This window comes from Myotis daubentonii, chromosome 1, assembly GCF_963259705.1.
Source record: "Myotis daubentonii chromosome 1, mMyoDau2.1, whole genome shotgun sequence".
Lineage (NCBI taxonomy): Eukaryota > Metazoa > Chordata > Mammalia > Chiroptera > Vespertilionidae > Myotis > Myotis daubentonii.
Window position 1 is genome coordinate 98,725,362 of NC_081840.1, and position 26,612 is coordinate 98,751,973.

At 44.1% G+C, this 26,612-nt stretch overlaps 1 protein-coding gene across 5 annotated transcripts in view; it reads left to right on the forward strand.

The window, feature by feature from the left end:
- JCAD (junctional cadherin 5 associated) overlaps positions 1–26,612 on the forward strand; it is a 52,331-nt gene that overhangs the window by 19,082 nt on the left and 6,637 nt on the right. For 3 of the 5 annotated variants that reach the window (XR_009454708.1, XM_059711901.1, XM_059711893.1), the window contains 2 exons: positions 1,210–1,536; positions 16,802–20,523. Coding sequence is in view for 4 of the 5 variants with exons in the window: in XM_059711901.1 (XP_059567884.1) it covers positions 1,268–1,536; positions 16,802–20,523 (3,991 nt within the window). In the remaining variant the exon portion in view is untranslated. Of the gene's footprint in view, positions 1–1,209; positions 1,584–16,801; positions 20,524–26,612 lie in introns of those variants that run through there. The other 2 variants (XM_059711916.1, XM_059711923.1) reach the window with 2 other exon arrangements.

Here is a 26,612-nt window from a genome sequence, read left to right on the forward strand (position 1 = left end):
TCAGAAGAATCACATGGCTCGCTAAGAATCCCCACCGACAGGAAGCACACGCATCTCCTTTCACCTGCACACGGGCAGCAGGCATTTCCTGGCCATTGTTCGAGGGGCTGCTGTGGTGCTATTTCCGCCCACCAGTGAAGCGGGGCTGGAGCTGGCCAGCTCTTACAGGCCTGGCCTGGGTGTGCTTCTTGCCCAGGCCAGCATCACAACATCTGCGGAGCCAGATTCAGATTCATGTGATCAAACTACCTTCCACCCTATTAACAACAAGAAGACTTAGGAAAGAAGATTCTTTTGTGTAAAAAGAAACATGGCAGCCCCATCTGCTTTCAAAAAACACATGCTTTCAAGCAGGTTCCTGCCCATATATTTTTTTTTTTGTACTGTGGCCTGAGGACAGTTTATTCTGGGAAGTAGCTGCCGTGAATTCGTGTACCATGGCAGAACTCAGATGTGGACACCACTGGCCCAGAGATGTTGAATGTTTCCCCACGATTTATTGGGGAGAAATTTGATTCTTAAAGGTTTAATGTGGGGAGAAGTTTGGGATGGTACAGTGGGTTGGGTGTGTATGCTTGATAAGGGTGTCATGTGTTTTCTTATTATGAGCCTCAAAACTTAAGACCTGTTTTCAGCAGCTGGTTGACCTCCCCAGGGCAGCTGCGCTTGCTCAGTGTATCATGCTCAAGTATGTCATGGCTCCATGTTGATTAAAGGTCCCATTCTGCCCTTTTAGAGTGAAAGGTATGTCTAAAGAATGAAAGCAGGGAAGTATAATAAGATTGAGCTGGACACTAGTAGTTTCTGTTTTTAGAAATACCAAGTAGTAATTGCAGCTTCTGAGTCTGTATTTATTTTGTCCTCTCTCGTTATGCCTGTTGTTTTCAGATGACTGGGTCAAGGGATGGTGGACACTGTTAATCATTTCATTGCTCAAACACCATTCTGGACTCCTCTACAAGAGGCAGTCATCCGACGGGTCCCCAGAATAAGCGCCACACCCTACAGAGCCCCTGCTCATCCACGTTCTCCACTTGAATAAGACAGAGAATCATTTCAGGCAGCAATCCCCATCCCTACACCTTCTGTGCAGGAACTGTGCTGCGTTCATAACCAGGGTCTAGTTCAGGGTGAAGGAGGAGGTGGTATCAGATGCGGCTGCAGGGAGAATTAGTGAGTCCTCACGAACACTTTCTATTGTCCCCTCAGCGTGGGTTCTGCCATGATGACTGTTCCTGTCGCTGAGCTTGGATGAGGCCAGTACATTATGTACAGTGTAGAAGACCTCCTGATTTCTCATGGATACAAGCTGTCAAGAGATCTTCCGGCACCACATGAGGGTCGCCAGCCAGCAAGGGCAAGAGAGAGAGTGGGTCATGGCTTGCTGAATGGATGTGAGGATGCCCCTACTGCCTTCCCACACAGTAAGGCGTCCCTGGGGACAAGACATGTGAATGATTCTGAAAATGAGCACCATGCACTGAGAGCCCGAGGAGAGCCCCAGAGCGCCTCTGCTGCCAGGATGTCTGAGGAGGGGTAAGTGTGCACCCACCATGTTCTTCCGACTTGGGGTTTGGCAGTAGGTATGTAATAAAATCCTCCACTCCTTATAATTGGCTGGTGTCAAGGGGAATGGGCTGAGGGACAAGAACACTGCTGTGTGTTGAGGTACTGGGATGTTCCAGGAGCACTGAGCACACGGCTGGGCCATAGTAAGCCTTCAATAGGCAGTGGTGAGGAAACAAATTCTGTCCTACTAAACACTGCATTTCAGTACTCGACTTCTCTGTTCTCTTGTAATTTCCTGATATTGCCTCAGCTAGGAATCACTTAAAAACTCTGTAAAAGCTAGTTTATGTCAGGCACACATTCCTAGTACTTTAGGCTTTCTTACTAATATGTTTCGGTATTTGGTATACAGAGTTGAAAGAGGTTTGTGTTTCCCTCCGTTTGTGAAGAAGAACACCTTTCTCCTTATGTATCCATATAATTCCACTGGCTCCCGACCCATGTTTCCCTTGCACACATACTGGCCCCAGTGTGGGTCCCATCTCAATATAGCTGCATCTATGGGTGTTTGCTTACACCAGCAGAAAGGCCGGGTTGGCTGCGGGAATAAGAGGGTTAAAAAAGAGGGAATTTCGGCAGCTTGCCACAGAGCCAGCATGGGAGAGGAGCCCTGCAATCTCATCCAAGCCATTTGGACCTAGAGGAAACCTTTGTCATCACTTCATAAAACTGTTTGTCTTTAACGCTGTGTTGAGACCAGGCTCAGACCAGGGAAGGAGGGCTCTGCCTGTATTGAGCATCTTATGAAATTGTATGCAACTGGCAAGAAATGGACCTGTCTTTAAGGGAAACAAACAAGTACCCAGAAAGGGGAGTGAAGTAGCCTTTAATGGTTAGAAGCCACCTTTTTACAGAAAGGATCTTTTTTGTTTGTTGATAGCTTTCAGGCAAAAAGTGGGAGGAATTTTGTTCTTATAATTCAGAGCATCTGACACCTTGGTCATTAAGTAAAAGTGAAGGTGATCACCACTCTTCATGCCCAGGGTAGTAAAAGTAGGTTTGTGTGGACAAGTCAGGCCATTTCTCTGGTTGAAGGGAAGAGTTATCATTGATGGAACCAGGTCAGGGGGGACCCAGAATGGAAAAGAACTTGAAACTACTTTCATATAACCTTGCCCTTCACAAATCACACTTGTGTCCATTGCTCTCTTGAGCTTAAGTCTCTTTTGATCCATGTTCCCTGAACTTAGGAAGAGGGTGCTTATGGATGAGTTGTCTGAGAATTAGGCCAGCTTAGTTACTACGACACAGATTTGCATATATGTATGTTCTACCTTGTATTTCAGGGTCCAAAGAGCTTATTACAGTGTTGGGCATACAAGGCATTTATTGTATGCTCATGGATTCAGTTCATTCTTCCCACCATTGTAACAACCGTTGAGAAGCAGACAGCTCAGTTTCTAATGAGGTACTGACAGTGGCTGTGGAATCCGTGGAATGCATGGCTGTGAAATGCATGCGCCATGTAGGCTGTGTGCGGTCTCCCCCAGTCTTGAAGGTCTAGATCAGAGATGAGAGTTGGGTCCCTGAGTGGGAGGTGATAGAATCCCCTTTAGACTTTTGTGTGGGCAGTGTGGCTCCCAAACTTGTCCACAGATTGCTCAGGACTTTCTAGCCCCTATGTGATAGCAGGCTCCTGGGGATCTCTAGGTGTCTGGGCATCACCTGATCTGCTAGAAGTCTTTCCTTCTGACATGAGTGAAGTGCTCAGATGAGTGGCTCATATTACTCTGGGATGTCTTCATACAGATGACAGAGATCTTGACAGTTCTAGCCTCTTCCCCCTATTCTTGAGGTTGACTGATTAACTTCGGAGGTGTATACTAGCTTTGGGATTGAAGGTTGCCTGATAGGGTTGAAAGAGAAAATGCATAGGGAGAGATTAACTGAAGAACTTATATGCATATATATGCATAGTCCATGAACACAGACAATAGTGTGGTGAAGGCCTGGGAGGAGGGGGTGCAGGGTGGAAGGGGTCAATGGGAAAAAAGCAAAGGAGACGTCTGTAATACTTTCAACAATAAAGATAAATTTAGAGAGAGAGAGAGAGAGAGAGAGAGAGAGAGAGAGAGAGAGAAGAGAAAATGCATAATACATGCTTACAGATATCTGTGCCGGTGCCTAAAGCCTCAGAGACCAGCTGAGTTGGGTTGTAATGAAATGATGTCTTTTGTTTGTTGGCTTGTTTTTAAGTAGTCAATAGAGAACTGAAAACAGGAGATGAACAGGAAGGTGGGCAGAAGGTTTTCTCATCAGAAAAAAATGTTCTTTGGGAGAAAATAAATAGGTGCTAATAGTTAACAGCTTAAAAATTAAAAACAAGGAAAGGGAAAATTAAACCAATAATACTTTGGCTTCCATAAATTCTGTATCTGGGTAAATAAATGATAGCAGGCCAGGTCCCAGCCTTGAGTCACTGGATGAATACAGCAGTGGCCCTGCAGCCTGGCCTGTCCCATAGGACCCTGCTGGGCTGGCCTCTGGGTCTGTGGGGGGAAGGTGAGGTCCAGAATGGCCCTGTGCAACTCCAAGCCGTCAAGGTGACTAGGAAGTGTCACAAGGGCTCTCCTTCCTGTAGTTTCTCTAGTGGGTTGAGGTCCACCTTAGTGTGTGTCCCCACACTGCGGCTGTCCTTAGCACTCCACTGACTTTCCTTAGCACTCCACTGACTTCCCGGGGAAGATGGCCATCATAGTCATTTGGAAGACCCAGGGGCTGGACAGAGTCGGTTTGTTTTATTCTGGCAGGATGGTGATGTAGGCATGCTGACAATGTTGTTATTTTATAGCCAAAGAACGTGAAGCCCAGAGAATGTTGGTGACTTGGCACGGGCCACTGGGAGCAGTGGAGGGGAGCTGTCAGGCCGGCTGCTTGCTGCCGCTCTACAGCAGCACGGGGCCGTGTGAGGCCTGCCCTGTTTGGAAGGGGTACTCAGTCCTCTGCGTGCCTTTCACAGTTGCTCAGTGCTGGACTGTCCTTTCACACTTCCTTGTCCTCTGCCCTCCCAACAGCTCAAATGGATGTGAAACTGCTCTCAGAGCCCAGCTATGTCCCTTTCCTGTGTGGAGCTGTGTAAGGAATACGTCCTGTCACCCCTCAATTAGAAACATGTACGTCACCCTGCTTCTCTGTGTACGGTGCTCAGGACTACATAAATGAAGTTGGGATTGCCCATAATCTGGGGTGCGGTGAGAATGGTCAGGATTTAGTTCCCCCTCCCTGATATTTAACATCATCTTAGAACAGAAGTATGTAAGGGCTGGTTATATCAAGTAAAACTTAAAAAAAAAAAGAGGACAGACATGGAGCCTTACCCAGATTTCCAAACATTCGGAATATGTATTTCCTAACTTGCTGAAGAGGCTGTGCTTCGAGCTTCCACAATCATTAGATCAAGTGATGCCGATCACCCAACATGGGCCGAGAATGACAGTTCTGTTGTGAGGAGAGGTTAAGGACTGACTGAACTTGCTAAAAAGCTCTTATGCTCAAGCAGTGGAGCCAGGACCAAGAGTCTATTCTTATTTTACACAGTTGTTTATCCAAACTGAAGTCTAGAGAACTATTGTTTTCCAAAGCTACATTCAGTGTGTTGCACTGGCCGTCTCAGGGCTGGTAACTTTACAAGCATGTAAAGCACAAATGATGGACTCTGACCCTGATTGTGCAACTCCCAGCCCAGGCGCCTTCCTGGCCCCATTGCCTGCGTTGCCAACCCCCGGCTCTTTCATAGACCTTGTGGGCCTCCTCCTCTGAGCCACATGTGTCTTTCTTATGTCCTTTTCCATTTCCAGGGTGTCAGCCACACGGGCACCATGTGCTCCCCACTCTCTAAGCCCTGCCCAGAAGCCCCCAGAACCCTCTCCTCCCCATCTTCCCCGGAAACCCACCTTACCAGTTTGACTTTTTCAGCTTCTTCCAGTTGAAGTTACCCTCCCCTGTGTTCTTCCAACACTTTCTCCTAGTCCACAGGATTGTCAGCTTCCTGAGGGCTGACACCATTCTCATTCATCTCTGATTTTGCTAATTCCTGTTAAAGACTTTCGCATTTATCAAACACTCAAACATCTATCAGAAATACATTGGATGAAACCTAGTCCTTTTATGGCAAGGCAGTTGTGTAAGTGCGGAGTGTTTCAGGCCACTGGCTACGTGAGATGGGAGGTGAAGAAGGTTTTGCCAGGGAGAGGAGCTGTGTGAGGCTAGTTTGGGGGGGTTCCATTGTGAAAGGAGGCATGCCAGCTTCCTGTGCTGGACAGTTGAGGTAGCAGTGCTGCTGGCCTCGTTTGGACCCACTAACTCTTGGGAGATGAGCAGGGAAGTAGGGATGAGGAAATAACAGACTCAGAAAAACTCCCGTAGGCCCACTAGTCCTGGTGGTAAAGTTTCCCTTGTTGGTGGCATGTGCAGGTGCAGGAAGCTGAGCCCACCTGAGTGGACAGGGGGCAGTTGTTGTGAGAATGTAGTAGGGACTCTCATGGACCATCCACAGGGAGGAAACAGACTCACAGGCCTCATGCCACGTGGGGATGAGGAAGCTGGGAGCCACGGTTGGTCCATTGATGTCTCTCTGGGTTGGAATTGTCCCCTGGGGGACTGTTTGGGTCTCTGTCCCACAATGTTGCTGTGTCTGCCTCCCTGCATTCTCCCTCCTCTGCTGATCAGCCTCTTCCCTTCACAGACAGTTACTCTTCCCAGGAATTTGGGCTCACAGTCAGTGACTTTTGTTCTCCTCTTGCTTCTACATCATGGTTTAACTCCAGAGCCCCTGATGACCACTGCCCATTTCTCTTAGAATTTTGAGAGAAACAATCGGTAGTTTGGGGCAGCCCGGGGACGCTGCGGCCAGCCATTGGGAGCAGGGGAGGGACTGATAGGGGACAGGAGGTTGGGCAGGGGAGTCTGAGCTTTATCCGTTGTGGGTGAAGGGGCTATAGATGAGGGCAGTTTTCAGGCTGGGTGGGGGTGCTAACTATGTACCCTCAACCCTGCCCTCTTCACAGACCATTCTTTTAGGAGCTCTAAAGACTTGGCATTTCCCCTTTGCATCATTGACTCCACAGAGCTCATCTAAAGGCTAAACCACTCCTAAGTTTTCTCAATGAACAGGTTGTGATGCTGAAACTGCCTGAAGGCTTTGCAAGAAAGTCCCTCACATGCTACAGAAAACCCTCACAGCCATGTTGGAGGTCACTATGGTAATCCTACGTGCATAGCTGGGAAACCAGGAGTGTCTGTAAAACAGCACCCAGTCAGCATTCTACAGATCAAATCATTTAATGCCAGAGTTTTATTATGTCCTATTTTTGCCATACAATCAACAACAGATACTTATTGAGTGCATAAGTGGCATCTCTGTCCTCTCTCCAGCAATACAAAAAGGATGCTCCTGAAAGCTTCTTTTTACATCTGTGTTCAAAGATTATAATGAGAAGTATTCTTTTAGTCCATCAGTTTGCACTAAGTTTAACTATTTATGCACATGCTGTCTTGTTCCAAAGCTTGCTTGCCAACACACACACACCCCCACACACACAGATTAAGGAGGAAAAGAGGAGACAAAGGAGAAAAGCTGGCTGTTATCTATATGTGGAGGAAACTGCTGCTTAAAATCCAAGTAGCTGTAACTACCATTAAACTATATAAAAGACTGTTATCAGGCATTCACGGTTTCCGTCATGTTTCCTTTGAAATATTATAATTAGAGGAAACTGTAAAATAAAGTAACAAAGCAGAGATTTGAATCTAAAAGTGACACCATAATAGGTTCTTCTCTGCTTAGCCCCAGGAATTCTGGTAAAAAATTTTGTTAGTTAACCATGAGAATGACTTGTAATTATCTCTTGCCATCAGCAGCAGTTGTAACTAATTAGAGACAGAGCAATCTAGGAGAGTCTCTGATGTGGTGGTGACCTGGGGTCTCCTCTTGGGAGGTTTATATTTGATCAGTAAACATCCATTCTAGCCAGTGCTACTGGATATAGTAAACAGTTAACTTTCAGAGGCTTTTTAAGCTGCTCTCAAATCATATCCTGCTTATAATGGTTTTCCAAAAAAGGAATGCTGCAAGTTTAACATCTGTTTCTATGTAGGTCTTTCTCTTTATAAAACCATACTTCCACAAGCATTACTTGTCTTTTAGCTGCTTGCTTCATATCCTAAGTGTTAGGTGTTGTTATTTTGACCTCTTCACAGAGAAAAGTCAGAATTGTTTGAGCTGTTGTGCTCATGAGCACACATGAAGGTTCGGATCTCCTGTTTTTCCCATTGTCTCTTTGTAGGCCCTCTTCTGAGGTGCTTTGTTTTGGTTCATAAGCAGTGTAAACCCCCGGAAGTGCCGGGACCCTCGTTCTCTCTCCTGCACACACTCTTATGTTGCTTTACAGTCATCAGTTTTTCCCAGCAGGAAGCAGGTCGGGCCCTTGGAACATGAGACTCCTGGGAGATCCTTGATGAGGAAGCATTTCTAGAAGGGGAAGACTTCAGCAGTGCAGCCGAGAGCTTCATTTGTATTGTTGGTAGCCGTGGCCTCACCAAGAGGAGAATTATTAGTGTGGAGTTTATTCTTTAGCTGGGACATTGGATTGGTTAGCCAGCTGGGAAATACCCAAATGAGAGACACTGAATAGTAAAAATATGAAACATGGCTCTAAAAACGAACCGAGAGGGCCTTCAGTTCCAGTCACTTTCTTTCAAAGACGACTGCAGCTGACTATTGAACAACATGGATGTGAATGCGGGCTCAACCAACTGTGGATGGAAAACAGTATTTTTGATTAGCAGTTGGGGATCTGTGGATGCAGAGGTTTGAATGTATGCCTTATTCTACTCCATTGTATAGAAGGGATTTGACCATTTTGGTATGCACGTGGGTCCTGGAAGTGATTCCCAGCAGACACCAAGGGATGACTGGAGGTCAAAAGTATACTCAGGCTTTTGAGCACTGAGGGATTGACACCCCCAGCCTCTGGGTTGTTCAAGGGTCAACTGCATCCCTCTGAGTTCTTAACAAAGTACAAAGAGCCTAGACGCGAGTCTAGCTGACACACTGACATGCACCAGCTGTGGGACCTCAGGACTTTGGTTAGCGCCCCCGCGGTGCAGGGTCCTTGTCTGTCTAGGGAGAGGATGTGGACTGGTTCTTTACAGACCCTCAGGCTTTCTGGTTTACTCCTCTCTGGCGGCTGCCTCCCCTGCTCTTCAGTGCTCTAAGCTTACCTTCCAAAGAATAGAGGGTCAGAGGCACAGAGAACACTCCATAAATGTCCATTGAATAAATGAATGAATATATAAAAGGGAGGGGTGGTGATAGAAACATGAAAGGGAAGTGAGAAACTAGGATGTGATTTTTTTTCATTGTCTATGGTGACAGTGTATGGACTATACTAGTGAAGATATTTTAACTTCGTAAAATATAATATATCCTTATTAAAGAGAAAATAGGAAAATACTGAAATAATCTGCCTTACCTATTGGATATATGTGAGAGACAGTGAATCGTATGTAGTTTGCTCTTCCTGCTTTGTTTTCATAAACTAAATATTGGTTTGTTCTACATCATCATTATGGAAACGGGTGTAGCTCTTCCTTAGAGACCAGGCAGCACCGGAGGGACAGAGTCTGTTATGACAGTCAGCTATATCATTGTTTCCTGTGATTGTGAAGGCCTATAGATTACGACTTAGTGAAAGACAATACAGATCTAAAATAATCACCATGTTGAGACAAACAGTTCTCTTCTCTCCTCTGTGCCCCTCACCCTCTTCCTTGGATGATGTGAGAAAAAGAGTTTCAGAATTATGTACTCCACTGAGAATTTATTTTCATTGGATTAACAATAGTAATAATAACTAAAAACAAGAATTTATTATATTAGACACTTTATTAAACAGTTTAAATGTATTATTTCATTAATCTCAACAAACTTCAAAAGAAAGGAATTATTAACATCTCTTTAATATAAATGAAGAATCAGAGGCAGAGAGAGGTGAAGTATGTTGCAGAAGGCATACAGTTAGAACGTGGTGTGTTGGCATTTGAGCCCACGACGTCTGGCCAGCGCCCAGGGCAGATGCCCACTCTTTCCCGGCAGTATTGCCACACTGCTCCCTGCTGGTGCATTGAAAGCTTGAGGTCACCTATTGTCTCATAGCCTTGTGCAAGTGCCACAAGCTTTGACTGGCTTTGAGGATTGGCTACATGCTCACTGGGTTTCCCCCTCCCACCTCCCAGGCCTGACTGCAGGCATCTTCTTTGCATTCCACTCTTATCTATAAGCCCTTTCTCCCTAAAGCTTGGAGATTTGTCAGAAGATGATTAGTAGCCTGTGGTAAATGCAGGTGCAGCCACCAAGCACTCAAAGAGGAGGCCCACATCTTGAAGGAGGGAAGAAAGGCATTTGCCCCAACTTTCACCTGGGTTTTACCTGCAGTGAAATGCAAGTCCAGTAGTCTCCACTGATCGGTGCCCTTGGTCTGACACAGGCTCTCCACAGGCTCGAGGAGGCCTTTACATCATGATGGTACACAGATGATGTTTTATATAGAGGGTTATTTACACACTATAGTATATTGAATATACCAAGGCGTGCTGACAAATCAGATAGCAGGCTTCCGGCACAAAGAGCATTAAGAGCAAGTTCTGTAGCAACAGGTAGCTGAGCCTATCACAGAAACATGTCAGACATTTAACACTGGGGCTGGTGAATATGAGTCACTCTAAAGAGATGCCTCAACACCTCTGCCTGTCTAGAGGGAGAGAGCTTCTTTGAGTGTGAGGTTCTTTAGGTGGCACGTGCTACCTTTCTGCTCAGATTGTGCATCTGGGTAATACTGACTGACCCATTGGAGGGGAGCGCCTTCTGAAGGAACGACTGCAATGAAGTGCTGCAGCCCACCCTGGTCCAGAACATGATGCCAGCGTTTGAAGGCAATGGCAGCGCCAGCATCTGCTAGGTGGCAGACCTGCAGCTGGAAGAAGTCACTGGGCCTGGGACCATTTTAGTGGGGCCTCCCACCCTCCACCCAGACCTCACAGGGAAGCACAGCTGATTAGACTCTGGGGGCTGCCCAAGGGGACTGGATTCAGGATTTTGTTCATGGAGGAGGGAGGGCATCTATCCCATGCCCACCGGCAATTGGGCACAGAACTAGATGTAGCAAGTTGGTACAGCAACTAAGGATCTTGGAGTCCACTGAGAAGGTAATCCCGGAGTGTGTGAAACTATGGTTAAAGTCATTCAAATATTGCCATTCTAAGTAGGCTTTTACTTTTAAAAGAAAGGCAATATTGTGGTTGGAAATGAGTCACGTAAACCAACGGAAATGTTTCCTAATTTTTTCATCATTAGCTTTTATATGTTAGGTGACTAAGTTTACCTTTTTTCCTTTAGACATGTTGTTTTTCACATGTTTATATTTCACATATTTTCCAAACCGTTTTTATCTGTTGTTTTGTTGGTATCATGCCTCTTTTCTGTGATAAAGCACGGAGTTGTTTGCAAGTGTAACTTCTGTCTCTCTCTGTCCTGTTCTCCCAGGAATTCTGTATAAAGACCTTGTTTGTCTCATTGAACTTGTCAACACAATTTATTTGGGCTATCGCATTCCACTCTGCTTTCCTTATCTTTTTCCCACCCTGTATTACTGTGTTTTTGTAAAATGTGCCATTGTTAATATTTTTAAATGTAAATTATTAGTCTAATTTTTTTAAAAAGAAAAGTTTTATTTGATCATATTTCCTCAAAGGTATTAGAAAAAAATATTCTTGGTTTTGAAGCCATCTGAGGTAGCACACATTTTAGCTGGTAATAGACATTATATATCAAAGCCAATAAATATCTACCCTTGGTAACTTGTCTGAAGGAGAAATTTATCAGAACTGTCCCCATGTGGGATTCTCGTGTGCCTGTCCAAGCCAGGGTCATACTAGGTACAAAATAGATATTTATTAAATAAATGCTTTATAGTTTTGTCATGTGGACTATTTTTTAAATAGATTATTTAAAACTTCCCAGATAACCTATGTTTTCCTTACATTGGGATTTAGGTGCATTGTGCAAATAGAAAAAGTTTAACCCAGATGCTTAGCCATTTTGATGAGTTGTATGTGATAGTTTTGACAAAGTTAAGGTGACAGTGTAAGATTGGGGGAGGGGAAGAAAACTGTCACATTACCTGTGTTGGTAGTTTCAGTCTGTTTATATTCTTGTCCTATTTATGTCTCTTCGTCTTCTGATTATGCTCACGGCACATAGATAGACAAGCACCACCTTGGGATTTCAGCCACCTCTTGGCATTTAGGTCCACCACGTGTTTACTGAGAAACCAGAATACCCACTGAGAAAATGAGCAGAAGCCACGCAATGTGGTTTTTTCTATAAAGTCGTGCAACACAGGAAAATGTTTGTGAGAGCGTAAGGAGCACGAATGGTGCTCATTGAAGCTGTGTGGTGCACAGAGCCCACTCACCACCAGCTGAAGGACAGAGGCAGAAAGGAGACTCTGAGGGAGGGCGTCAACCACATGCTCCCTAATGATTTATTTCACTCTCTCTTTTTTGGATCTGTGACAATTGAACTTACTAAGTTCTAGTTTTTGTCTTGCCTTTGGACTTGCATGGAGTCTAAGAACCTATAGCCAGTAAGTGCTGAGGACTTTTAAATAGTTCATCTTCTACAGTGTTTCTCAGGCTATGGGTGAGAGTCACAGAGGATTTCCTAAGGGAAGGGACCGTGGCTTCCAGAGCTTTGGACTGTGATTGCTGGCTCACCTGAGTGGGGAGGGGTGTGTGGGGGGGGGGAGAAATGTGCAAGCCCCTCTCCCTGCTGCGATGCAATGACTAATCCTTATAGAACCCGACCCATTAAGTGTTCTGCTAAGTACCCCAAAACCTAAATGTTCAAAACCTGATTTTGATGACAACAAAAGCAACAAAGAAATTGACCTTTAGCCAGGCCCAGCGTTAAGACAGCTTGCACTGTGTATGCCAGTAAATGCAGAAGCATTTAGGTTGCTCAGTGGCAAATGCTTTCTTTCAAGTTGATTTTAAATATTTTCTACTTTTTCAACCCATAATTCAGCCTTGCTTTAAGTGGATGCTTAGCAAATTATCGGGGGTGGGAATGGAGATAGGATTTGAAGAACTCCCTCACTTTTTAAGGCAAAGAAGTAATTCCAAAATAATAATAATAATAATAATAATAATAATAATAATACATAATAATAGATTTTTTAAAATATATTTTATTGATTTTTTACAGAGAGGAAAGGAGAGGGATGGAGAATTAGAAACATTGAAGAGAGAGACATCAATCAGCTGCCTCCTGCACGCCCCCTACTGGGGATGTGCCCACAACCAAGGTACATGTCCTTGACCAGAATTGAACCTGGGACCCTGCAGTCGGTAGTCCACGCTCTATCCACTGAGCCAAACCGGTCAGGGCAATAGTAGATTTTTACTAGTCATTTACCATTTAGGCTCCTGCAGAACAGCAGCCTTCTGTTTATATGCTGGGAATAGACCTACTCCAGCCCACTCCCCTCAGCTGCCCCGTTCCTGGGCCTCTATGTGCTGCTGTTGCACAGAACTCGTGGCCTAGGAGTCTCTCCCTACTCCCTGTCAGCTTCACCTACCGTGCTATCAGCTGAAAAGTGGACTGTGTTGTAGAAATTGTTTGAAACTACAAATTACATGTAGACACATGACAAAAAATGAGCCTTACTAATGATCAAAGAAATGCAAATTAACACCAATGAGAAGTTATTTTCACGTACTTAATAGTAAAAAAGAAAAGATTGTAATAACCAGAGATGGGAAAGGCTCAGCAAGGCCAGCTGTCCTCCGCACCACCTGAGGGAAGGTAAAGGGGAGGGGCTAATCTAAGGTCAGATTTGACAATGGAAATAACATAATGCCCCTGCTCTGCCACTCATTCCTTTCCTAAGGATTCATTCTAAGTAATAATCTGACACATGCTTAGTGTTTGTGAACAATAATTTTCCCAAAGTGCTTTAGAATGTAATCTACATAGATGTCCAACAGTGGTTAAGTAAATCATGGACATATGATAGAATACAAATCCATTAAAATTATGATCTTAAGGAATTTTTCATTATATTGGAAGAAGTAAAACAGAGTGGCTAACTGAATGGGCTTTATGATCACACTTCTTGGGTTTGAATTCTTTCCCCCCTCTACTTACAAGCTGTGTGATTTGGGAGAGTTGTTTAATCTCTCTGTGCCTCAGTTTCCTTATATATGTAAAAGGGAGAAATAATGGTGGTTATAGAGTTAATGAAAGAATTCATTTGGCATATTTTGCAGAGTGCTTGACACAGCATGAATGCCCAATCGATGTTAGACAAATTAACTTTTGTGCCACAGTTTCCTCCTTTGTAAAATAGGAATGAGGGCAGCCCTACCTCAGAGGAGTGCTGGTGAAGCTTAAGTGAGTTTATGTCTACAACACACTTAGTATGAACCTAGCACATAGTAGCAGCTATGTTTAGTTGTTTGTACTACAAGTGGTAAGAAATGTTCTCATAAAACAGATGCCTAAGACAGTGGTTGGCAAACTGAGGCTTGCGAGCCACATGCGGCTCTTTGGCCCCTTGAGTGTGGCTCTTTCACAAAATACCGACTTCTGCACATGGGCCACGAAGTTTCAATTGCACTGTACGTGCGTGCCCACACGTGGTATTTTGTGGAAGAGCCACACTCAAGGGGCCAAAGAGCCGCATGTGGCTTGCAAGCTGCAGTTTGCCAACCACTGGCCTAGTAGAATGCTAAGGTATTTGAAAATCCACAGCCTTGCACACACACAGACTAGAAGATATCAAAATAACTGTCTCTTGGTAGAAAGGTTGTAAGTAGTGTTTGGTAATTTACTTTCCCATATTTTTCCAAAATTTCAACAATGAATACATATTACTTTTATAATTTAAAAAGCAAACAACAGTTTTAGAGTTGAAACTTTTTCTGCTTGACCTATGGTTAATCAAAATAATTGAATGCCCCAAAATTCCTTTCAGTTAATGGTTTTTCTGTATTAAATTCCTAATTTCTGGTGGTTTGTAAGCAGTCACTTAATATTTCTGTACAGTATAATTGTGTTCAGATTTTTTCTTCAGCTGCATTTGAACAGTGATCTTATTTTATTTTATTTATTTTTTAATCCTCACCCAAGGATATTTTCCCATTGATTTTTAGGGAGAATGGAAGAGAGAGGGAAAGACAGAGAGAAATATCGATGTGAGAGAAACACATCGATTGGTTGCCTCCTGCATAAGTCCTGACAAGGGCCAGGGCCAGAGAGGAGCCTACAACCTAGGTATGTGCCCTTGACCGGAATCCAACTCGGGACCCTTTGGTCTGCAGGCCAACACTCTATTCACTGAGCCAAACCAGCTAGGGCTGAACAGTGTTTTTAAACTTTGGATGCATGGTAGACTCATTTGAGGAGATAGTAAAATATACTAGTCTTGGACTCCTCACTAAACTGATTCGATCCAAATATAAGGGAGTGGGCCCTGGGCATTGACAGTTTTCAAAGGTTCACAAGGAAATTCTAATGTACAGCCAGGTGGTGAACAGCAACCTGGAGCTAGGCTGGCATTTATGCCAGACTGTGCTACCATTTCCTGCCTGGTAGATAGTTCTGCCCATGAACAGAGCCCCCTCTTAGTCTCAGAGTCAGCCCTGGAAGTATTTCTCACATGTCTGAAGGAAAGGCTCTCCTGGAGTGCTTGTTAAAAATATTTGGTTGAAGCATCATCCTGTACACCAGAAGGTTGTGGGTTCAATTCCAGTTCAGGTCACATGCCTAGGTTGCAGATTTAATCCCTGGTCAGGGCGCATATAGGAGACAACTGATAGATATTTCTTTTTCATATTGATGCTTTGCTCTCCCTTGTTTTCTCTCTCTAAAAGTCAATGAAAACATATCCTCCAATAAGGATTTTAAAATACACACCGCCGCCTGAATCCTAACCTGTTGACTTCCAGGGGGAGAGACTTGGTAATGTGTGTCTTTGCTGACTGAGCCCACATGAGGGAAGTGTGGGAACTGATCTAGAGCCGTGGTTCTGTCTCAGCCACGCACTGGGAATCCCTGGGGGACCTGGAAAAAAGCTGATGCCTAGTCCCCCTCAGGCCTCCACCATTCTAACGTGGTGGAGCTGGGATACTGCCTCAGAAGCTATGAAGTCCCTCCAGAATCTAACACACAGTCATGGTTGACAACCACAAGCAGTGATGATTCTCAGAGTGGGCTGCTGGGACCAACAGTGCCAGCATCACCTGGGGCCCGTTAGAAATGATCACTATGGTCCACATATGAGGGAGAGCATGTGGTGTCTGCCTTTTTCTAACTAATTTCACTTAGCATTATACGCTCAAGATTCATTCATGTTGTCCCAAATGAAACATTTTATTTTTCTTTTATGGCTCAGTAGTATTCCAATGTTTCTATATACAAACAAGAGAAAACAAAAACCAACTGATAGATACAGAGAACAGGTCTGTGGTTACCAGAAGAGAAGAGGGTTGGGGGTGAGCCAAAGGTGGGAAGGGGATCAATCAATTATATGGCGATGGATAGTGATTAAACTTTTGGAAGTGATAGCTTTGTAGTGTATATAGGTGTCAAATTATAATGTTATACACCTGAAACTTAAATAATAATTAAAAATGTACCTTGTGGCACCTCATCAGGCCTGCTAAATCAGAAACTGAGGATGGGACTCAGAAGCTTGTGTCTTAGTAACCCTCTTGGATTCCTGTTACACATTGAAGTTTAAGAACCACTGCAACAGGGTGGGGCTGTGAAAAGCAGGTTCTCAGACTTGTTCACCCAGAACTCAGTGGTTTGGACTGAGCTGGGAATGGACTCCCAGTGGCCCAAGACCACACTTGAGAATCAATGCCCTCAGGTTTATCCTTATTCCCTTGGACATTCAAAGTTATAAGGGCCTTGACATCTTTCAAGTATAACCAGTGTCCTGATGTCTGTGGGCAGTCTGTTGCTGTCATTCCTACGCCCTTGGATGGCAAAACATGTGACTGCCTTCCAGCCATAATTAGTGGGATGTGTTTTCTTTCAAGTTGACAAGTACTCTAGCTGGGAATCTATTTTTCAAAAGTACTGTTCCACATTTGACTTGGATCACCAGTCACAGAAGCAGTGTGTGCTTCCTCCCTTGGTGTAACTTCCGTGCCTCTTATTTTATAGGTTTTATCATCAACCCAGGCTGGCGTGGTCCTCTCAGCACCAAAGTGGTCACAACCATGCCTATTGGAGAAGAGGACAGGAGGTCGGTGGCTTGCTGGCTCCGAGAGACCGAGAAGACCTGGAGGTCAGAGAAGTGGCCCAAGCCCACAGTCTGCCCATCCACATGAGAGAGGGTTCATGGGAAGTTGGAGGAAGGACAGAGAATGTGATGAAGAAGGTGGTTTGGGAAGAAGAGCTGAGAATGGGGGGCCCTGACAAGTGGCAGAATGTAAGCCTGGAAAGCTGGAACCAGACAAGGAAATTAGGAAGACAGATGTCTGATGGTGATGGGGAGAAACTGTTTCAAGATCTGTACCCATTCATGCGAGGAGAACAGGTGTTGAATTCTCAAAGCAAAGGGAAATCCCAGTCATTGCCTAGAGTTCTCTCCCCTAAGAGCCTGAGTTGCATGGAAATTCCGTTAAGTGATGGGTATTTACCAGATGTTTCTAGAATGCCATTTTACCCTCCAGATTTTGCACCGAATTTGGAATCCACAAGGAACCCTGAGAAGGGTGGCTCCTCTATCCCCTTACCATGGCCAAAATTTGGGAGGCCCCTCAAGCCTCCCTCCTATGACTCCCACCAACACTCCAGGGCGGGAGTGGAAAACAGCAACCATCTGGACAGCCAACAGGCAGACCTGAGTGTTTCCTACAGGCAGGAGGTCTGCCTGCCCGACTCTGGTTTGGAGCCTCCAGTGTACGTGCCTCCGCCATCGTATAGGTCACCACCCCAGCACATCACAAACCCCTATGCGGAGGATGTGGCCCTCAGGCATGTGTATGATGGTCGCCGTCATCCAATTGAGGAGGCTGCTGCCAGCTTTCAGCTTCCTTCTGGTTCCCCTGGGACTGGAAATGAGTTCCTGAAACAGCCCCATCCCATCACTGCTTACGATGGCTCTGTTCAGTATATTCCCTTTGACGATCCACGGATCCGACATATTAAAGTGGCCCAACCCCAGGGTTTCTGTGACAAAACAAAGGTAGATGAGAAATTGTATAGCTCTGGTCCAGTCTCTGCCCCAGAGCCAGCTCATGGAAGCATGCATCATGATGGTGCCGTTTTAAACCCACAGAGCATCATGCCCGCATCAGAGAGAGAGAGAGGCTCTGTCCTTGGCGATCCCAGTCCCCCGTGGCTGTGGGGCCAGCTCCCCAGGGATGGAGAAAATGGTGGCTTTCCTGACCAGAGAGACCACTGTGTTATGAGAGGACAGTGGCCTGACATGAGAGGCAGCCAACATGGACAAGCAGAAAGCCAAGTCTCCTCCCCAAACCCACAGGGCGAGAGTACCTGTGAAACCCAAACCAAGCTCAAAAAGTTTGAAACTGGGATTAAGACCAAGAAAAGTTCAAAGAAAAAAATGAACGAGACGATATTTTGTTTGGTTTCTATCCCAGTGAAATCAGAATCACATCTGTCAGATATAGATAGGAACAACAATGACTTAAAACAGAGTGCTGATAAGAAGCATGGGCTTGATAAGAGCCCAGCTCTGCAAGAACAAAGTCTGCTGAGCATGTCTTCCACCGACCTGGAGCTGCAAGCTCTCACAGGAAGCATGGCTGGGAGAACAGAGTTTCAAAAACAAGATCTGGGGGGACCAGAAGAAGACAAACAAACAGATGACCTCAGATTCATTCACCCCATGAAACACAGAGTACTCCAGTATTCTGGCTCGTGGCCAGGGCACCAGTACAAAGATCAGCAAACACAAACCACTTTCACGGAAGAATCCAAAAGCCCGCAGCCCCTCCCTGCTAAGTCAGGAGGGTCACCTAATGCAGTGCTGACTCCAAATTTTCTGGACCCTCCTGCCTCCGAAGCTCAGATGCACACAACATTAGCTTCCAGTGACCAGAACCAGAAGCCAAATGTTCATCATCTAAAAGGTCAAGTGTCCCTCAACCCTTCTAGCTACAGTGCTTTTTCAAGGACTTCCTTACTCAGAAACCAGGCACCTATGCCAACAGTGGGCCAGAGTCAGCCCTGCATGGATGACCGTGGACGTGGACCCAGTCCTGTGCCCAGAGGCGAGGTGGTGAAGGGGGCAACCACCGGTCCATGCAATAGTCAACAGCTGTTTGGTCAATTTCTTTTAAAGCCAGTTAGCCGTCGTCCATGGGATTTGATAAGTCAGTTAGAAAGTTTTAATAAGGAGCTTCAGGAAGAGGAAGAGAGCAGTCAGAGCAGCAGTAGTAATGAGAGCAGTGAGACAGGATGGCAGCCAGAAGGCCATGCTGGCTGCACACTCAGGAATCTGGGCTTCACTGGGGAGAGCCAGGAAAGAAGAGGGAAGGAACCGCCAAGGGGGGTGGTGCCAGAGGAGCCTGTGTTTAGGTCGGGAAGAGTTAAGAGTAAGTCTGAGAGTTGGAGTGAGGAGCAGAAGCCTGCCACCTGCCACCAGGGTGCTCGTCCTCAGTGCCTGGGCCCCTTGCAGGTGGAGGACAGCAGAGGTGAAGTGTTGCTGTCAACACGGGGAAGCTTGATTACACAGAGGAGAAACCAAGATGTTGGGACAAGAATAAAAGAGCTAGCAGTCAGCCCAAGACCTGTGAAAAGAATAACATCTTCTAGGTCACGTGATACTGTGTCCTCATCTGCTTCAGCTGAACTGAGAGAGCCCCAGGAAGGGCAGGAGCTCCTCAGTGCTGTAAAGTCTGTGGAGCCCAGCCAAGCAGCCCCTCCCACACCTGGTGATGGGGAGGAGAGGAGCATGGTGGGCCCCCTCTCTCTTGCCAGCAAACCTTTTGGACTCTCGGTACCAGACTTGAGGTCCGTGGGGCTGACTCCAGCACAAGAGTGGAGTGCCAGTAAGTTAGATGGGTCTTCAGGTGACAAGAGTGCAATAGAAATCCCCCCAAATGAGTCCCTTCAAATGAGGGCTGCGAGGATACTGGGCATCGAGGTGGCCATGGAGTCCCTGTTGCCGGGCGCCAGGAGAACAGGACATAACCAGCCCTCTGAGCCTGATGGCAGTGCCCGAAGGTTGGTGTCCCCTAGGGAGGAACCAGTGTCTAGTCCAGCACAGCCGGATGAGCCCACAGTTTCCAATGATGCCTTTTATGGCAGGAGAAAGTGTGGCTGGACCAAAAGCCCTCTGTTCGTAGGGGAAAGGGACAGTGCCCTGCAGGCTCCAAGGACTTCTGAACTATCTGGTGTGGACAGGGTCGTCCCCAGCAAGGCCACTGACCCAGAGTCTCAGCCCAGTGACTTGGAGTCCTTCAATCACAAGGGCATGGGGACAGAACCACCTTTCAGGTCCACTTTGTTCCATTTTATAGAAAGGGCTCCAAGTGTGGCAGGCTCAGAAAAGAGGCTCAGAAGTACTTCCAGAGTGATTGAAAGTTTACAAGAGAAACTGGCTTCCCCCCCCAGGCGAGCCGACACTGACCGCTTGATGAGGATGAAAGAGGTGAGCTCCATGTCTCGGATGAGGCTCCTGAGCTCCCGGAGCACTGACTCCGTGGAGGATGCTGAGGAACTGAAGGCTGAGAGGGGCCCAGGAGCTCAGCCAAGAGGCCTGGTCTCTCTGACCACTGGGGACCTGGCCCGGAAGGTGGGAAATACATTCTCTATCTCCAAGAGCGCACTCTCACTGGAAGAAAATGGGCATCTGGAACCAGGAAGGGAGAAGAACTTGGATCGGGACTTCTGGTGCCCAGGTGAGGAGTCAGGCAAGTGGCAGGTGTTTGTTTGTTTTTTAATTCTCACAGGAGGATATGTTTAGAGAGAGGAAGGGAGAGAGAAACATTGATGTGGGAGAGAAACACCGATGGAAGTGTCACTTGGTTGCCTCCTACACATGCCCTGACCAGAGATGGAACCCGCAACCCTTTTGGTGTACGGGCTGATGTTCCACCCAACTGAGCCACCCAGGCAGGGCAGGCATTCAGTGTTAACTTGGAATCCTCGGAGCATGAAAAAATACTAGGTTGATGGATAATGAAAATTTGCATATTCAGAAAAGATCAAATTGACCCTGCAAAATATTATACCAGAAGATTTTACAAAATATTATCTAGAAGTTTCCTGAAAAATCAAGATCTTGTAGTATATTTTAAATGACTGTCTTTATATAAATTACATAAACTACTATATCAAATTATCCATATAAACAACATACTGGGCCCCTTACTGTGATGAGGTGAGCCAATAAATTATTCTAAAGTTGGTGCAGACACCTTGAAAAATCTTATAAGAGACCATAGCATTTGTGCTCTATACTCTCTCCTAATATAATAGGCATTCACCCAAATAATCCTCATTGCTCTTTATTAACCTTGAAAGAAAAGATATGCAAGTTGATTAAATAAACTACTGCCCCACATTTCACCTTCCAAATTCCTTGCCCTTCTTCCCATTTTTATCTGTTTTCACTACCACACCATTTATGAAACTTTAGTAAAATTCACAGTTTTCACTTTCTCAACACCCACCCTAAAAGTCCATTCATTAACTCTGTTTCTTTAAAGGCCCCTAAGTTCTGATTTTGAAATCCCAGGCGACTCAGTTTGGGCAACAGCATTCTGCAGGCGTTTGTGCCTCTCCATCCTTTCACCTTAAGGTATCTTGAGAGCATTCTCTGTTTCATAAAGCCAGGGCAGGTCCCCAATGACAGCAACAGTGATTTTCCTCAAACACAATTTCATCATCTCAACTATGACACACACAGGACAGGAGAACCCTTGGCATCTCTGTTTCAGACACTTTCTTCAGGACCTGGGGATTATCAATTATGTATTTAAAAATGATCAGATGAGTTGAGGTAGTTATCCAAAGGTCTGCATCATAAACCACAGACTTGGGGAACCTTAACTCATTAATTCAGACCTTTTCACAGTAAGCTGAAACTGTGCCCCCTGAGATGAGTGTTACCCCACTGCCCTAGGACCCCAATCTGACCTCCTGAGCCAGGCCCCTCCTCCTTCCAGTTTGCCCCAGCAGGGTGGTTCCCCACCCTGCTTCTCTGTTTTTTATTTTGAAATCCAAGGGTGTATTTATTTATTTACTTTTCCATAAGGAGAGATGTCATCTAAACATCTCCCTTTTCAGAGTTCAAAATGTCAGTATTTCTTTCAGCTTCTTCTTGTTTTGAAATAGGTTTGAACCTTGTGGTGATTCTTATTTGTTTAATTTACCCATTTTCCCACTCTCCCATCCCCTTTGTCAGCCATCAGCTTGTTTTCTATATCTGTAGGACTGTCTCTGTTTTATTTTCGGTATTCATTTGGTTTTTTGTGTGTGTTTTTTTATGGTATTATTTTTCTTTTTTTTTTAATTAAATCTTTATTGTTCAGATTATTACAGTTGTTCCTCTTTTTCCCCCCCATAGCTCTCCTCCACTCGGTTCCCACCTCACCCTCCGCCCTCACCCCCACCCCCCACTGTCCTCATCCATAGGTGCACAATTTTTGTCCAGTCTCTTCCCGCATCCCCCACACCCCTTCCCCCGCCCCCGCAAGAATAGTCAGTCCATTCCCTTTCTATGCCCCTGATTCTATTATATTCACCAGTTTATTCTGTTCATCAGATTATTTATTCACTTGATTTTTAGATTCACTTGTTGATAGATGTGTATTTGTTGTTCATAATTTGTGTCTTTGCCTTTTTCTTCTTCTTCCTCTTCTTAAAGGATACCTTTCAGCATTTCATATAATACTGGTTTGGTGGTGATGAACTCCTTTAGCTTTTTCTTATCTGTGAAGCTCTTTATCTGACCTTCAATTCTGAATGATAGCTTTGCTGGATAAAGTAATCTTGGTTGTAGGTTCTTGGCATTCATCACTTTGAATATTTCTTGCCACTCCCTTCTGGCCTGCAAAGTTTCTGTTGAGAAATCAGCTGACAGTCCTATGGGTACTCCCTTGTAGGTAACTGACTTTCTTTCTCTTGCTGCTTTTAAGATTCTCTCTTTGTCTTTTGCTCTTGGCATTTTAATTATGATGTGTCTTGGTGTGGTCCTCTTTGGATGCCTTTTGTTTGGGGTTCTCTGCACTTCCTGGACTTGTAAGTCTATTTCTTTCACCAGGTAGGGGAAGTTTTCTGTCATTATTTCTTCAAATAGGTTTTCAATATCTTTCTCTCTCTCTTCTTCTGGCACCCCTATAATTCTGATGTTGGTATGCTTGAAGCTGTCCCAGAGGCTCCTTACACTATCTTCGTATTTTTGGATTCTTTTTTCATTTTGCTTTTCCAGTTGGGTGCTTTTTGCTTCTTCATATTTCAAATATTTGACTTGATTCTTGCGATCCTCTAGTCTGCTGTTGAAACTCTGCATAATATCCTTTATTTCAGTCAGTGTATGCTTAATTTCTAGTTGGTCCTTATCATAACTTCGAGGGTCTCACTAGATTTCTTAAGGGTCTCACTACATTTATCGGCGGTTTCTAGAAAGTTCTTGAAAAACCTTAAAAGTGTGTTTTTTAACTCTATATGCAGTCATTTGCTTTCCTCCATTTCTGTCATTTGTGACCTGTTTCTTTGTCTCTGCATTTTTTATGCTTCCCTGTGTTGGTAGAGTGGCTTTGTGTGATAGGTGTCCTATAGGGCCCAGTGGCTCAGCCTCCCCAATTACCTGAGGTGGACACTCTTGGTGCACCCCTTTGTGGGCTTTGTGCACAGTCTTGTAGTTAAGCCTTGATTGTTGTTGGTATCACTGTGAGGAATTGACCTCCAGGCCAATTGGCTGTGAGAATCAGCTGTGTCTACGGTGGGAGAACTTCTGTGCTGAAGACACCCTTTTGAAGGAAGACTTGCTTCAGTGGGGCTTTGGTGCTCACCTAGTCTGCCCCCTCAGTGTATCCCTTAGGGATCTGAGGAGTTGTAATTGTATGGTCCCACTCTGACCACTGGGTACACTGGCTCTTGGATCTCAGGAGGTGCTAATTTATCCTCTGCCTGAGGCTACCCAGCAGGAGCTATGAAGAGATCTGCAGATTCCCCTTCCTTGTTTGGGGTTTGGAGGTGCCCAAATGAGGCGTATTCATTTGTTTTTGTTGTTGTTATTTTTAGATTTCACATGTAAATGAAATAATATGTTATTTGTCTTTCTCTATCTGATTTATTTCATTTAACATAATACCATCTAGGTCCATGCATGCTGTCACAATGGCAATATTTTATTCTTTTCTATTGCTGAGTAATATTCCATTGTATATATGTACCACAACTTTTTTATCCATTTATCTATCAATTGGTTGCTTCCATATCTTGGCTACCATAAATAATACTGCAGTAAACATAGGGTTGCACATATCTTTTTGAATTAGTGTTTTTGTTTTCTTCAGATAAATACTCAGAAGTGGAATTGTTGGGTGATATGGCAGCTCTAATTTTAATTTTTTTAAGAACCTCCATACTGTTTTCCACAGTGGCTACACCAATTTACAATTCCACCAACAGTGCACAAGCATTCCCCTTTCTCCACATCCTTGCCAACACTTGTTGTTTGTTGATCTTTTTTTTAATGGCAACCATTCTAACAGGTGTGAAATGATATCTTGTTGTGATTTTATTTTGCATTTCCTTAATGATTAGTGATGTTGAGCATCTTTTCATATGTCTGTTGGCTATCTGTATGTCCTCATTGGAAAAGTGTCTAGTTAGGTCCTCTACACATTATTTAATTAGATTTTTTTATTTTTTTTTAGTTAAGTTGTCTGAGTTCCTTATATATTTTGGATACTAACCCCCTGTCAAGTGTATCATTTGTGAATATGTTCTCCCATTCAGTAGGTTGCCTTTTCCTCTTGGTGATGGTTTCCTTTGCTGTGCAAAAACTTTTTAGTTTAATATAGTTTAATGTGTTTACTCTTTCTTTTGTTATTCTTGCCCAAGGAGATAAATCAGAAAATAATATTACTAAGATAAATGTCACATAGTTTACTGCCAGTTTTCTTATAAGAGTTTTATGATTTCAAATCTTATATTTAAGTATTTAAATCATTTTTACTTTTTTAATATGGTGTAAGAAAATGATACAGCCTTATTTTTGCATGTCTCTGTCCAGTTTTCTCAACATGACTTATTGAAAAGACTATCCTTACCCCCTTGTATATCCTTGCCTTCTTTGTCATAATTAACCATATAAGCAAGGATGAAATCCAAGAATTTAAAAGTAGATGGAAAAGATCACTTGTTTCAGTTAGAAGAATCCAAATATTTTTGTCAAACAAAAACATCTACTTGGCACTTTTTAAATTTTCCCAGAAATGCAGTATGATTCTTAGGAGTGTTAGCCAATGTTGCTCTGTGCCTTATGCAAAATGCTACATGATTGAAATAACTGATTTGTCATGGCCTTCTTTGACCATCTCATTTGACAAATTTGGTCTTTGCTGAGGACAAGAACCTTTGCCATTATAGTGGGAAAATGTTACATGACCCATTTTGGGGGGTGTGGGGATTTATTAGGCTTCAGCATAATTCCTCCTCTCCTGTTTCCCCCAAAATATGCCCACTCATGTGTAAGTGCTAGTTAAGAAGACATTGTAGCTTTTAAGGTGAGTTTCTTTACCTATAAAATTAGGATGATTTTATCAGTCCTACCTCATCCTGAGAATTATAAGGACTTTAAAATAAGACAAATCCTATTAAAGTAAAACACCTGTTTGTAAAGATTTCTATGTCCCAGTCTATGGCCACATATTACAGGTAGTATTTTATAAGATAACATTTCTAGTTCAATAAAGCACGCCCTCAATTTTAGCTTACCATTTGACATGTGAATGGGATGGGATAGGTATCTGAAAACACGTAGATAATGCCAATTTCAGCCATTAAAAACACCTCCCCTGTGGCCTCTTTTTTTTTTTTAACCATAGTTACTAACAAGTAGAAGTATTTTTTTCTTCTCTTCTGATGTATTTGTTAATGTATAATAAAATGACCAAAAATCTGAAGGCAGAGAGCAACTTATGATGACAGACAGCTACCCCAGGCATTCTTAAGTAATTGCATAGCAGGACACTACTAGGGAAGATTTCTTACATGTGCAGTGGCCCAGGTGAAACTCCATCGGCCTTTCATGTGATGGCCATCAGGCCTCAGTATTCAAATTAGTTCTTTGGAGAGATCATATCACTGAGGTAGTGAAATTTTTCACAAATGTTAAATTTCTCTTCAGTGTTGCTTTACAAATTAGAATAAAGCTTTGTTGCTGGTAAACTTGGACTTTGTTTTACTTTCGCTAAATTTTATTTTATTATTCATTTATTTTAATCCTCAATGGAGGACATGCTCATTAATTGATTCTAGAGAAAGGGAAGGGGAGAGAAAGACCAAGAGAGAAACATCATTGTGAGAGAGAAACATCAATTGGCTGCCTCTGGTATATACCCTGCCTGGGACTGAACCTGAAACCTAGGTATGTGCCCTGACTGGGAATTGAACGCAAAAACTCTCAGTGCATCGGTCAACGCTCCAACCAACTGAACCACATTGGCCAGGGCTTGCTAAGTTTTATTTTGAATGCAAGACTCCTCATCTCTATCCCCACCCCACCCCTGCCTCCATCACCCCAATGTATCAGAACTACTTCACTGCTCCTAAATGCACAGCCCACTCAAATTTAGATTTTGTTATGGAATTTCAAAATGAGAATATACCATGTTTATCTATAAGTGCTTCCCCCCCACACAACCTTCCAGAATTTTATTATCTGTTTATCTATGTGGTATTATAGTACCTATCATCATGAAGTGTCTTTATCTCAGTTTAAAGATGGGCATTTCAGCTAACATCTTTTCAGTGAGCTTTTGGGGCA